This window comes from Triturus cristatus, chromosome 12, assembly GCF_964204655.1.
Source record: "Triturus cristatus chromosome 12, aTriCri1.1, whole genome shotgun sequence".
Lineage (NCBI taxonomy): Eukaryota > Metazoa > Chordata > Amphibia > Caudata > Salamandridae > Triturus > Triturus cristatus.
Window position 1 is genome coordinate 10,757,012 of NC_140595.1, and position 13,522 is coordinate 10,770,533.

The following is a 13,522-nucleotide window of genomic DNA, read 5'->3' on the forward strand; positions in this document are numbered from 1 at the left end:
CTCTTTGTCCAGCTTTGGGGACCATTCTGGTAACAAGGTTGGAATAAAAGGCATGGCTCCTTACTAAGGTACCCAAAAACCCATCACCAAACAATTAAGATCCTGTGCAGCAAAGCCCTCCAAGTGGGCCTTGTGCTTCTGTTGGTGCTATCCTGGTGACCTAGTTTCTGGTCAGCAGTCTAGTTAAGAATACAGTCCAAAAGTCTTTAGTCACTGAGAGTCCAGCTACCATCAGGAGCTGCCGGTAGTCCTGATTTGGCTTTGACCAGATAGATGAGTAATCAGTTACATGCTTAGTTAGTCCTAGGGTGTATTTTTATTTTATGGGACTGCATCTTAAAATATTCCAGTCATAGTAAAGGTTTTCCAGGGGCGGGGGCACACCGGAGACACTGGGCCAGCGAAGAACCTTCCGGGTCTTGGTTCTTATTAGTTCGATATATAGTGTCCACCACTTCAATCTCTCCTGTACTGGACCAGCTAGAAAGATGCTTAAAACTTATAAAATCATGGTGGCTTTTGCCAGCCAGAAGCTCCTTCTCAGCTCCTTTGATCCATTTTCTTTCATACCGGTGACTATGAAGATGCCTAAACCGATCTGTATCTTTTTAAGTGACAAGAGCCTGTGCTGACTGAACCTGGGAAGAAGTCAGAATATTTATATTTATGTTGACAGCTCTAATTTTAAAATCTGTTTTTGCAGTGCAAAGAGTTATACTTAGACAAAACAGCCAATTTATAGCTCAATTGCCGTCTGTATAAATCTGTATCTGATAGAGACTTCTAGCTGCAGATTCCTTATCTTTGAAGTTTCCAGGCATCAGACTTGATCTGGAAACTTTTGCATGATCAGTACCCCTGCGCGACATCGAGTGGCTTTGTTCGGTTCCACGTGGCGTAGGTGCCGGATTTGACATTGCGGTCACCTTTATAGGCGCCACCCAGTTGCATGTACACCAGTTCCTATTTTTTATTGCACAGGTTAGTGATGATCCGGAGGAGAGCTACCCCTATGCCTCTTTTTGACAGACTTTTTTCCGCATTTTGTGGATTTTTTTCTTGTGTCATGAGATGTCATCCAGGAAGGTAGGGTTTAAGCCGCGTGGCAGCAGTTGCCGCGCCATGTTAGTTATCGCGTATGGTGTCTCGAGCGCGACCACGATTAAAAGTCGCGTTCAGACTGCCGGGCCATGGCACCAAAAGCTTTGAGGGAGAGGTCCCTAAAGTTGCTTGTAGCCCGGCAGTCAACGCCGTCTAGTGTGACTCCTACGTGGTCTCAGTCCCAATCGAGAAAGTTGCGGGACCACTCGATGAGCCCCAAGTAGTCTTCGTCACACTTGAGGTCCTCGGGACCCTCGGGGAGGAGGCACAAGATGAAGAAGAAGTCTAAACGGATTTGGACTTCACTTCGTCTGTTGAGAATTGACAAGACGAGTGGGGAACATCAGCTTTTCATGCACGGTTCTGCAGAGTCGTTGCCAGGTCCGACTCTGTGCCTCCCCGCTCAAATAAAAGAGGTTTTTGAGGCCAGGCTCGGAGTATTTGAACGGGCGGAGCCCTCCAGCGCACCTCCGGGCCCCGCAGGGTCTGGGGGAGGTGCCATCAGGTTCTGCGCCAACCGCTCCGGTGGTGTCTCATGGATCCAATCCCGGGTCTGAATCGGTGCAGGTCGTGCCAATGCAACCTTCTCCGGCGCCGGTCCTGATGGTGAAGCTCCCGGAGCTCCCGGCACCCACCAGCGGCGTCAGCCCCATTCTCATCCCCAACTCAGTCAGAACAGCATCAATCGACGTAGATTCTGGCGCTGACGGAGCCCATTGGTTCTAGGTTGTTGCCTGAGGATTTTGTGGAGCAGACAGACTTGGGAGAAGAGTGAGAGGGTTTACTGGACCCTTTAGAATGACAGTTTTACACCCCTAATGAGAATTTGGACTGGTATGAGGAACTAGGAGAGGACAGTGGACTGGACACCTATCCAGGTACTGGTATGTTCTCTCCACCTACCGTGGCTACGGAGGAGGGAGGATCATATGCAACGGTGGTGAAGAGGGCAGTATAGGTCCTTGAACTCAACCTTCCCTTGGTGGCGGTCAAGACTAACCACTTGACTGAAGTGCTTCAGACTGGGGCATCCTCATTCGAACCCCTGTTGCCCTTTAACAAAGCACTGACTTTCAGGAACTTGGTCCAAGCCTAGCACAGGGGCTCCTATGAACAGGACAATTTCCCCCCACCATCGTCCTGCTTTGGGTAATCCTAGTTTCCTTGGCCAATACCCCACCCCTGAAAGCTTGGTAACCAAGCCTTAACTTCCCATGGCACGTTCCCTGCCGCTCCCCCGGACAGGTGATCCAAGAGGCTGGACACACTGGGGAAGTGGGTGCTTTCTTCTGCCAGCCTGGCATTGCTGTTGGTGAACACTGCATGCCTATTGAGGTGGTATTACCATACCCTATGGGAAACTGTGCGCAAGCGCTGGCACAGGTCCTAGAGGAGGCCCGGTCCATCCCCTCCAACCTCTATGGGACTCATCTTTTCGGAGATAAGGCAGACTCTGCGCTGTAGTAAGTCCTTCAGCCTCTCGGTAACACTTCGCCCCCAGTCTGCCTTTCGCCCCTTTCGTGGCTACGGAAGGGGCACGCCACTGCGCCAACCATATCCCGGCCACCGTCCTGTGCAGTCTTTCCAAATTGTGCAAGGACGTGGGTGCAGTACATTCTGACCCCGAGAGAGTGGTAGCCAGAGGTCATCCACTACCAACCCCTGACAGCTGCAGCCTCAAAGTCCTCCTAGTTTGGTTCTACAAAACTATCCAACATCATCTCCTCCACTGGCAGTCCATAGCGTTGAATAGATGGGGCTTGCAGATCATTCGGAATAGTTTCTCCCTTTTCAGTCTTTCCCCTCCTCCTTTACTGCCATCTCAGGAGCGGCTGGCGGAGCGTCATCTGTTCTTGCTCCAAGCAGAAATTACAGCTCTCCTGGCCAAGGGGGCAATAGAAAGGGTTCCGATATCAACAGTAGGCAGTGGTTGTTATTCCCGCTACTTTCTGATACCCAAAAAGAACAAGGGTCTTTGACCTCTTCTAGACCTCCGAACCGTCAGTCCTTTCCTCAAAAAGGAGAAATTCAAGATACTCACTTTGGCTGAGGTCTTGTCTGCCATAGACCAAGGAGACTCGATGGTAGCGTTGAACTTGCAGGATACTTATTTTCGCATCCCCATCCTGCCTGCCCACAAGTGTTACCTGCGGTTCAAGGTAGGCTTTGAGCTCTTTCAGTTTACCGTGCTACCCTTTGGCCTTACCAGCGCCTCTCGGTGTTCACTAATGTAATGCTGGTGGTCGCAGCTCATCTGCGCAGGTTAGGTGTTTCAGTCTTTCCCTGCCTCGTCGGCTGGCTGTTGAAGGCAGCCTCACACCAGACTGTCGTCTCACACCTCCAGATTACGGTGGACTTCCTGGGGTTCACTATAAACGTGCCGAAGTCACACCTGACTCCTCAGATGCTCCCTTTTAACAGAATCATTCTGGACACAGTGCAGTTTCGGGCTTATCCCCCCGAGCAGTGAGTCCAGTGTGTCCGGTTATGATACCAATGTTTCAGCCTCTATTCTGGATTTCGGTGAGAATGACTCTGAGGCTGCTGGGCCTCTTAGCCTCCTGCATCCTGTTGGTAGATCATGTCCTGATGGCTTATGCAGGCTCTGCAGTGAGACCTGAAGTTCCAATGGGTGCAGCATCAGGGGAATCTCTCCGATGTGGTCCAGATCTCAGGCGGAACTGCAAAAGAGCTGCAGTGGTGGCTCACGAACCCTGATTGGGTCAAAGGCAGACTCCTCTCCCTCTCCCTACAGATCTGACAGTGTTGATGGACAACACCACTGCAATGTTGTACTGCAACAAGCAGGACGGGTGGAGCGTGGACCCTGTATCAAGAGGCCCTGCGTGTCTGGACATGGCTGGAAAAGCAGGGTATATCCCTGGTGGTTCAACACCTGGCAGGTTCTCTGAACGCCAGGGCGGACGAACTCAGCCGTTGATGCCTAGAGTATCACAAGTGGTGTCTCCATTCGGGGGTGGAACAAGGACTCTTCCAACAATGGGGAGAGCCATAGTTTGATCTGTTTGCCTCCAAAGAGAACGTGCAATGTCAGCAGTTTCGTGCGTTGGAGTTTCCAAGGTGGCTATCGCTCGTAGACGCTTTTTGTCGCGAGTGGAGCTTAGAACTGCTGTGCTTCTGTCCAGAGTTCCCAAGAAGATCGAGAACGACCAGGCCCAAGTCATTCTTGTGGCTCCAAACTGGGCATGGATAGTGTGGTATCCCGAGCTTCTTCAAATGAGCATCAATCCTCCGATCAGGCTGCCCTGTCAGGAGGATCTTCTGTCGCAGCAGCAGGGGAAGGTCCTCCACCTGAACCTGTTAACTCTGCCTCCTTGAGTGGAGATTAAACGGCGAGAGTTGATAACCTTACAGACTTCGAGAGGAAGGTCAAAAGCTATCTTGGCGGCCAGGTGGCCCTCCACCAAAATGGTATACGTCTGCCGTCAGCTACATTTTTAAAAATATTGTAAAGAAAAGTCTATTGACCCTCTGTCCGCTTTTCTACGGCTGCCTGACCAGCCCTCCTTGTTTAAGTCTGCTATTGTACATAGGTTTCTGAAAGGGTTTATACATATGTTTCCCCTTCATCATGCCTCAGTGGGATCTGAACCTGGATCTCACTTCATGTATGCTGCCTTTGAGCCACTTCACTATTTTCCCCTCCGGCTGCTTACCATCAAGACATTTCTAGAGGCGATAAAATCGCCCGGAGGGTGAGTGAGCCGCAGGCTTTATCATCCAAGCCTCCCCATCTTATGGTATTTCCGGCAAGATGGTGCTACGCACCCAAGCCTCTTTCCTACCTAATGTGTTAACTCGTGGCGTTCCAGTCCTGGACATCTGCCAGGCAGCAACCTGGGCGTCCCTGCACACGTTCAGTCCGCACATCCTGCCTGTTTGGTCCTGCAGGACTTTTTAGTGTAGCCCATTTGTCCACAACCCACTGCCAGGATGGTATGGATTGGATAGCTATTCAAAGGTAAGGAATCAGCACCTAGAAGGCTCTGTCAGATGAACATGTTACTTCCCTTCGGTAACGCATTATCTGGGAGAGACACTATCTAGTTGCATATTCCTTACAGAGACATCCCATTCCTCCCCACTCTGCGTACATATGTCTATGGCTAGGGCTGTGCCCCTTTGAGGGCCCTAGTTTTGACACACACTAGTCAGTTTGCTTCATGGCTCTGTGCTCCTGGCGTGAAAAGTCGTGGAAAATAATTGACAACACAGCACGGAACCCAATGAAGCCATCCGACGGTGCGCAGGGGTACTGCCTATGCAAAAGTTTCCGGATCCAGTCCGACGCCTGGGAAAGTCAAAGGTAAGTAATCTGCAGCTAGATATTGTCTCTACCAGATAATGGGTTACCGAAGTTAAGTATCTTGTTTGTTACGAACAGGCACGGAAGTCTCCTCTGAATGATTTAGTGACCATTGTACCAACAGCGCAGCTGGTAACTCCGCTCATCTCACAGGAGTCTCTCCGCTGGAGATCTTCCAGGCAGCCGCATGGTTGCCTCTGTACACTCTAATGAAGCAGTCCCATTTCATTTATGATTGTGATGTTAGGTTTGAGGCATGTGTTCTTGTGTGGTTATTCACCCCTTCGTTTCTCGTAATGGTGTATGGTCAACTCCGTGTGTTATACCCCAACCCCCCCCCTTTCTATTTTGCTGATGATGCTGGTTTGGGAGTCTTGCTGGATGAGGAATCGGATGTTATCTGCTTTAGTTGTGACAATAGATGTTATCTGCTTCCAAACTTATTTTCACTAAGACATGGACATGGGCGCCATTGCTTCCTTTATGTGATAGGATTTTTTGTCAAATGTCCGTTTTTTTTGTGGTATTTTCACACATGGGGAGATTAAGCGACTTGCACCAGACGCACGGGGGTGCTGCTCCACTTTGCCTTTTCTTTGTTCTGTGCAGCATGGGCACTTGATGACTTTGGAAATGTTTTGTAGCCATGCTGTTTAACAGCTTGGCTAAAAATAATAATAAAAAAGGAACTGTAATGCATCTAGAGCTAAGGAACCCTGAAGAAGAAAACAAAAAGTGCATTAGCCATGGCTGCATCATAACACTGTCTAAAATGTGTTTTATCCGCACTGCAAAACATCAAAGCCAATAGGACTCACCTTTGAAGGCGTTAGACAACATCTTGGCTTTGCTGCTGTTGATGCTGAACAGCATTGAGAAGAAGGAAAAAAGTTTTGTTACCAATGCTGAAAGCCCCGAGCCTGCCTACTTTATTGCCACTGCAGATATTGTCCCATTTCACAGAGCAGGTCCATTGGGTTTTTCATCATCCCCAGCAAAGGCTGTCAGGATTTAAAAAGATCTGTACCTCATTACCACATAGCTGCAAACCTTGTAAACCCATGTCTTGCTCATGAAGAATTACCTTTTTTCTTATTTGACAGTGGAAGTTCTTTTGAGTTACTGCACACCTCAAATTGGTCTTTGCGGCATCTTGGATAGGGTTTGCACATATGAAGCACTGTGCAAATGCATTTGCTTTAAAATGAAGGCTCTGTATGTATATAAATAATACCTATAGATCATAGTACACCCATTTTATGCCAAGTACTCGAGTTCCCTATAAACTAATGTTAATGGTTAAAACCCTGCGTCTTTGATCACTGATACAAACATCGATGTGTTCAGGCACATCTACTAGGGCTGGTAATTCTGCATGACTAATGGTTGCCAGAGCTCTTGTTTAGAATACCTTCATGCATCCGTCCTGTGACAGGGATCACATCCTTTCGGCTTATGCCTGACATAGTAACTTGAGCACTCTTCTTTCTCAGTGGGAGACAAGCAGCCGATGATCTTAAAGTGGCGGATCCTCTCTGCCACCAACGACCTGGACCGTGTCTCAGCCGTGGCGCTGCCCAAGCTGCCCATCTCCCTGACCACAACCGATCTGAAAGTGGCCAATGAAACAAAGTTCTACCCTGGCCTGGGTGAGTATAAAAACAGTATAAAGACATTATTTTGATACTGTTCATAGTGTGTTGGGTTGCGGATTCATGTTGGATCATAGGTCCTTAGATGAGATGGCAAACAGCAGCCTCTGAGGACTGGGTGAGCTGCCAGTAACACCGGCTTAAGCTGAACACAGCATGCTTAGACTTTCAGCTCAGAGCATGCATAGAATAAAATAGGCTTTAGCAAATAGTGAAGCCATATTTAGCTAGATTCAGAACAGGCATTTTTGAGTATTCTTAGCTCCATGTAGAGTCAGACGAGTGATTTACCTGAGGCCTGTAAGCACAAGTGACACTGTGTGAGGCAACTACTAGCATGAATATGACTGAAATATTTGCGTTTAAAATAAATTTGTTAAATGGCGAGGAAGGGCCAAACATCCGGAATAGCTAGGACTCACCTGCCTGTGTGGCCTTTTACTGCCTTCCTTCTTCTAAGAGGCAGGTCATGCGTTCAGACTACCTGTCTCACTTTTGAAGGTCTGCACTGTCAGCGCCCTTGATGTCTTCAGGACAAGATTGTTCCTTACTTTTTAGTGTGGAACCTGCTTCTGTCCATTAATGGTCTCCTGACGTTTCCCCCTTTTTCATTGATAAACTAAAGGTAAAGGTGGCTCTCAGTTCAAGCCTCACTTTGACACTCTTTGACAGCTCAAACCTTTCAAAAACAATGTGTGTAGAAAAAACATAGTTTTTGTGTTTTTTTTAGCTCCCTGTGTGTCAGCTGGACAGAACCTACCTTTTGTTATTTAAATATATCCACTCTTTTCCTACTCCTGAATTGCTGAAATGGAAAGCAAAATGGATCCAGCCTCTCATTCTAGAAGCAAATGTTGCATTAAGAAACTAGTCAGCAGCAGGCTTTGCCCACAATTTTTCTTAATTTCCTTCCCTCGAAGGCCTGGCTTTGTCGTTTCATGATGGCAGTGCCCACATTGTGCACCGCCTCTCCCTGCAAACCATGGCGGTGTACTATGGCTCTGCCACCCAACGACCAGTGGACGAGCAGGCGGTAAAGCGGCAGCGTACCGGAGGTCCCTCTGTGCACTTCAAAGCCATGCAGATGTCTTGGACATCGCTAGCTCTGGTCGGGATTGATAACCACGGAAAGGTAAGATTGTTTAATTACTCTTGTGCCACCCTTGCTGTTGACTCTTGCATGCCTGTCAAATAATGTTTTAACAAACCACCCCTTTTGTTGGAATGGAAAAGGGAGGTGCCTGTTTGGGGTAGAAAAGGAGGTCTGTTTATTCCCAAATTTAGCATTACTTCTTCCATTAATGAAACAAGAAAATATCCGGTCCTTATGCCTTGAGTTATGACAGAGATGACCAGTGCCAAGAGATGGTTGCAGATGCAGTCGGTGCTTTAGAAATGATCTCACTAAGAAAGTTATTGTCTTGGGCATGTCGTCACGCAGAGTGATTACTGTAATTCGAGCTAGCAAAGAGGAAATTTTGCTTGAAGTTTTTGCATGTCCAGTTCATGCTTTGGTTCTTTAATGTTGGCACTGCATGGCTGAAACTATTCTGCTGATATGTCTCCTACAGATATTCATAGTACTTGTATTATGAATTTCTGTAATGAGGCAAGTTAGCAGGATAGTTAGGCAAGAAGCAGTTAACTGTTTTTGCACCCCTGACTGAAGTCTGGACTCTGCAGGTTCTGCCGGTGCTCAGTAGTACCAGCTAGAGCTCTGCAGGGTCAGTCAGGGTATCTTCAGGGTCATGTAGGGTCTGAGTCAGCCAGGACTCTGCAGAGCCATTGAGGGTCTAGGGTCAGCCAGAACTCTGCTGGGTCATCCGGTGCTCTGTAGTGCCAGCTAGGGCTCTGTCGGGTCATCCAGGGCTCTTCAGGGTCATGTAGGGTCTGAGTCAGCCAGGGCTCTGCAGAGCCATTGAGGGTCTAGGGTCAGCCAGGGCTCTGCAGGTCAGCTGATGCTCTTCAGAGTAAGCCAGTGTGCTGCATGGTCATGGCCGTCTGGTTTTACCTAGTGCTTGCCCATATCTTTCTCATTGAGAGATAGAAGCACTTGCTTGATTTCTGAAATAAAAAACAAACGTAATGCACAAGAAGTTTGCACTAGTATTGCACACCCTCAACCCTCCTCCTCAGAAACCTTCAGAAGTGAATATTGACATTATGCAAGCAGCAGAACTTGCAGAACACATCTTATTTTTGAGCCTCGCACCAGTGCTCAATCTTTATATAAATGGCCTGTGGTACCAGGATGCGCCTCGGTTTAGTTTTGCATGATTTTAACGGCTTTGTTTGATCTTGTTCTGTCAATGTGTATCCTGCCTCCTCATTTTTTACTTTTTTTTCCCTTTGTTTAGTTTTCATTATAATGTATTTGTCCTTCTCATTCTTCTTTTGTGCTGGTTTGATTTTTAATTTCTTATAAAGTCTTGTATTCTCTTTTCTCCTTATCCTTCATCCTTCTTTTCTAGAATTTTCTACATTTCTTATCTTCCCCATCAATATTTCTTTCTGTTCTCATTTCTAGTTGTTCTTTATTAGCCCATTTTGTACTTTTTCAGTTTCTTGTTTCACTTGTTTCACTAGCTTCTTTTCTTATATATTTTTGACCACATCTCTGTTCTCCACTTTGCCCCCCTTACGCTGTCAATCTCATCTCCTGTATCATTTCCCTCACCCTCATTCTCTGTTTCCGTTCCCATTCCTCTTGTGATCTCGCTCCGCCTGTCCTGTATACTGTCCCTCACACTCAAGCTCTTTTTGTCTCCCCTCGTATTGTACTCTTGCCCATGATGTCCTGTATATTGTCCCAAACCCTCATGCCCTCTGAGTCTCCGCTTCTATAGTTCTCGCTTTGCCTGTTGTGTATCTTGTGCTCGGACTTCTGCTCTTCTCCCTCCCCTTTGTGTAATTCGCTCCTCTTGTCCTGTATCTTGACCCTCGCACTCATGCTCTGTTTTGTCTCCCCTCTCCTCGTCCTTTCTCTGCCTGTCCTGTATCTTCTTCTCGCCCTTATGCTCTTTTCCCCCCAGATTCATGTAATTTGATGCTCCTGTCCCGTCTTGTGTCCCTCACCCTCATTCTCTTTTCCTGTCCTCCCTCAGCTGAGCATGATGCGCATTTCCCCATCCATGGGCCATATGATGGACCTAAACACCTCGCTCTGCCACCTCCTGTTCCTGTTGGAGTACTGCATGGTGACCGGCTATGACTGGTGGGACATCTTGCTGCATGTGCAGTCTGGTATGGTACAGAACCTAGTGGAGAAGCTGCACGAGGAGTACATGCGCCAGAATGCCGCGTTGCAGCAGGTGAGCATTGACATACATTCTCCACTTGAGGCACATTCGCTTCAAACGTTCTCCGGCTGCTTCAGAAGCGGGTGGGATCAGCCAAATATGGAATGAGCAGAGTTTAAATGGTGAAGACTGCAAGTATGTGCCACTTATCATATTTAAAAAGATTCTTATATTAACCAGAAATATTATTTCTCCACTTTATTTGTGATATCTAACTCTTGTATCCTTTGTACGTCAGTGTGCATATACAGTTCTTCCTCTGTCTGTTAGAGACGCCTTCTTGAATGTCTTCAAACGTTCTCATGATTGCCAGGGAACAGCATGGTTGTGTTTTACTATAGAAATCAGAAAGTTGCACGCTCTGTATAACCCTCTCATGTTAGGTTATGTTATAACAATTTATACAGGGCACAGCTACTCAGAAGAGTGTCCCGGCGCTAAAGACATACAGCGCCAGCTGGTAAAACTAAACAGATTGTGTGAAAAGCCAAGTTTTCAGTTTCTTTTTGAAAGCGGGAAGATCACTGGTTAGGCGTAAGTCTCTCGGGAGCTTATTCCAATTAAGGGGCCCCAAATAAGAAAAGGCTCCGCCGTCAGTTCTAAGTCCGTGGATCGGAGGGACTTTCACCAGATGTGCGAGCCGGAATGTAGTCATGAATCCTCTCTCTGAGGTAGCCTGCTCCTGAGCCATGCAAGGCCTTGTGTATTAAAACCATGTCATTAAATTGTACCCTCTTTTTCACTGGGAGCCAGTGAAGGGCCTTTAAATGAGCGGTCATGTTAGAACTAGGGGTTAGTTTAAGTAGGAGTCTGGACGCCGAGTTCTGCACCATCTGAAGTCGACTCAGATGGTACTCTGGAAGGTAAAGGTAAAGGTAAAGGGCGTTACCATATTCCAGTCTCGAGGTGATCAAAGCCTTGATAACCTTATTCATAGCCGACTCAGACAGGAGAGGTAGGAATCTTTTCAGCATCCGTAGTATACCGAAACATGAACTGAACAGAGCTTGGATCAGAGGTTAAGAGGAGAGGGTGCTATCAAATTTGATACCTAGATTCCTTACAGAGCTCTGTTGAGGGCCCTCTGCGGGGAATCTTTAGGCCAGCGAGATCTCAAGAGGTTAGGGGAAGAAGCCCCAAAAATCATGATCGCAGTCTTGTCCTGTTTGCATTTCAATTGGTGCAGGACCAACCACTGAAACACCTTAGAGAGGCAGTTTGTGATGAGCTCCCCGTCTAGCTCCTCTCCCCTTCCACAGGAGAAGAGATGCTTCACTTAGTTATATTGCTAGGCATCAACAGAGCCAGCGAGTAACCAGCTCCTGAGGACTTTAACATGAGCCTCAAAATCTTCTTGGAATCAACTTAGTTTTCAAGTTAGAAATTAACCAAACCTACTTGTTTTGCTACAACATAAATAACGCAGGCTAAGCCTTTCCACTGTTTTGTTTGTTTGTGTCTTCATAGCTCTGCAGTGCTACTATTTCAAGTACCAGTTATTATCATTTTTTTTAAAAATATGTTTTTATTATTTCCAAAACAAGAATATACAATCATGAACAGAATACGAAGGCAATCAGGTACTTCTTTAACGACAACACACCCTGGTCGCACCCAGGTACAAGTGACTTAGCCATAGTCAACAGACATTGTGTATCATTCTACAATATAATAGTACCAGCTGTCAACAAGATCGTTGATAAACAGACATATTAGTACCGGCCAGTTGTCAATGAAAAACATGTGAGAGACACTTGTGCCACACATTTAAGAATACGAAACAAAACTTTCCCCCCTCCCTCTTATCCTTCCCCCCTCCCCGGCGTATCACACAAAGCAACATTTTACTGCCAACAGCAAAGTGTAGCACAAAGGAACACAATACAGGTATACTGCAGCCAGTATCGGGGGGTTCTGCAGCATCAGAGGCAAACGTAACCAGGCATACACCAGGTACAGGCAGTCAGTGATTGAATACTCGTTGGCCAGGGCAAAACAGCCTGGTCTCCAACTGTGGGGTCTGCATCCAGATCGACATCCGGGACTCTCAGCCAGACCACTAACACTTCCCAATGCCTTGCTGCCTCCAAAGCATTCTCACTATGTGCTCGGTTAGCCAGCTGTACTCTAACAGTGCCTTCACATCCCGCCCATTTAAGGAGGTTAGCCTTCCATCTCTGAACACTTGGGCCCCTCTTGGATTTCCAATGTGCTGTAGTATCTCTTTTAGCCATGAGAAGGTCCAAGTCCAAAAACTTACTAGTGATCTTGTTCTTAGAGGTATGGGGGAACCAGTGCAGTAGACAAAGGCCGATAGTGGGCTCTACGTTCCTCTCAGTAATGTCGCACAATAGCGTAACCACCTCTTCCCAATACGTCCCAAGCTGGGGGCAGGCCCACATCATGTGACGGAAATCCGTACCCTCAGTGTTGCAACGCGGGCACATTGCTGTATCTATGCCGAAGTATTTATTAATTTTGGCCGGGGTGAGGTACGCCCTATGCAGAATAAAAAAGTGCACCAGTTGATAAACGGGCATTTCTAGAGCTTTTCCACGCCCGTTCAACTAGCTCAGCCCACACTTTCTCGGGAATCTCTTCACCTAAGTCCTCCTCTCACTTCTGTCGCAACGCCAACAACGGAGTCAGTGCCTCGTGCGTCATACGCCTATATAGGCAGGTAACTGCCTTAAAGGTTCCCACCGCTAATACTACATACTGGCAGGCCATGGAGATTTGCGGTTCAGATAATCCTTCTCTCCAATACTTTTGGATGGCCGCAACGAGGGCCAAGTGGAACAGAAAGTCCCCACAAGGCAGGTCGTATCTGTCTTGCAATGTACCGAAGGGGAGCAAGGTATTATCCTCATATAGGTCCCCTAGTGTAGACCGACCCTTCTCCTTCCAGTCGGTCAGTGCAGTCCAGTTGAACCCAACTAGGCCAAAGGGATGTCAGGGGCATAAGGATGCGCGATCTGCGCTCTCTCCTGGCTCCTGTTCCAGCAAAGCCGAAACATCCGCAACTCGTTAGTGAGTGCCTTTAGCCGCAGCGGCAGTTGTAAAATAATTCGAGGGAGTACCTGCCCAGGGGACTGCTCTCCGTCCCGTTTACCCAACCCACGAAATTCCAACGCTACTGCTTG

General features: G+C 47.5%; 1 protein-coding gene across 2 annotated transcripts in view; it reads left to right on the forward strand.

The window, feature by feature from the left end:
* Positions 1–13,522, forward strand: part of MED16 (mediator complex subunit 16) — a 170,407-nt gene that overhangs the window by 85,590 nt on the left and 71,295 nt on the right. For both annotated transcript variants that reach the window (XM_085636892.1, XM_085636893.1), the window contains exons 7-9: positions 6,922–7,077; positions 8,001–8,212; positions 10,185–10,391. In XM_085636892.1, coding sequence (XP_085493018.1) covers positions 6,922–7,077; positions 8,001–8,212; positions 10,185–10,391 — 575 coding nt within the window. The remainder of the gene's footprint in view (positions 1–6,921; positions 7,078–8,000; positions 8,213–10,184; positions 10,392–13,522) is intronic.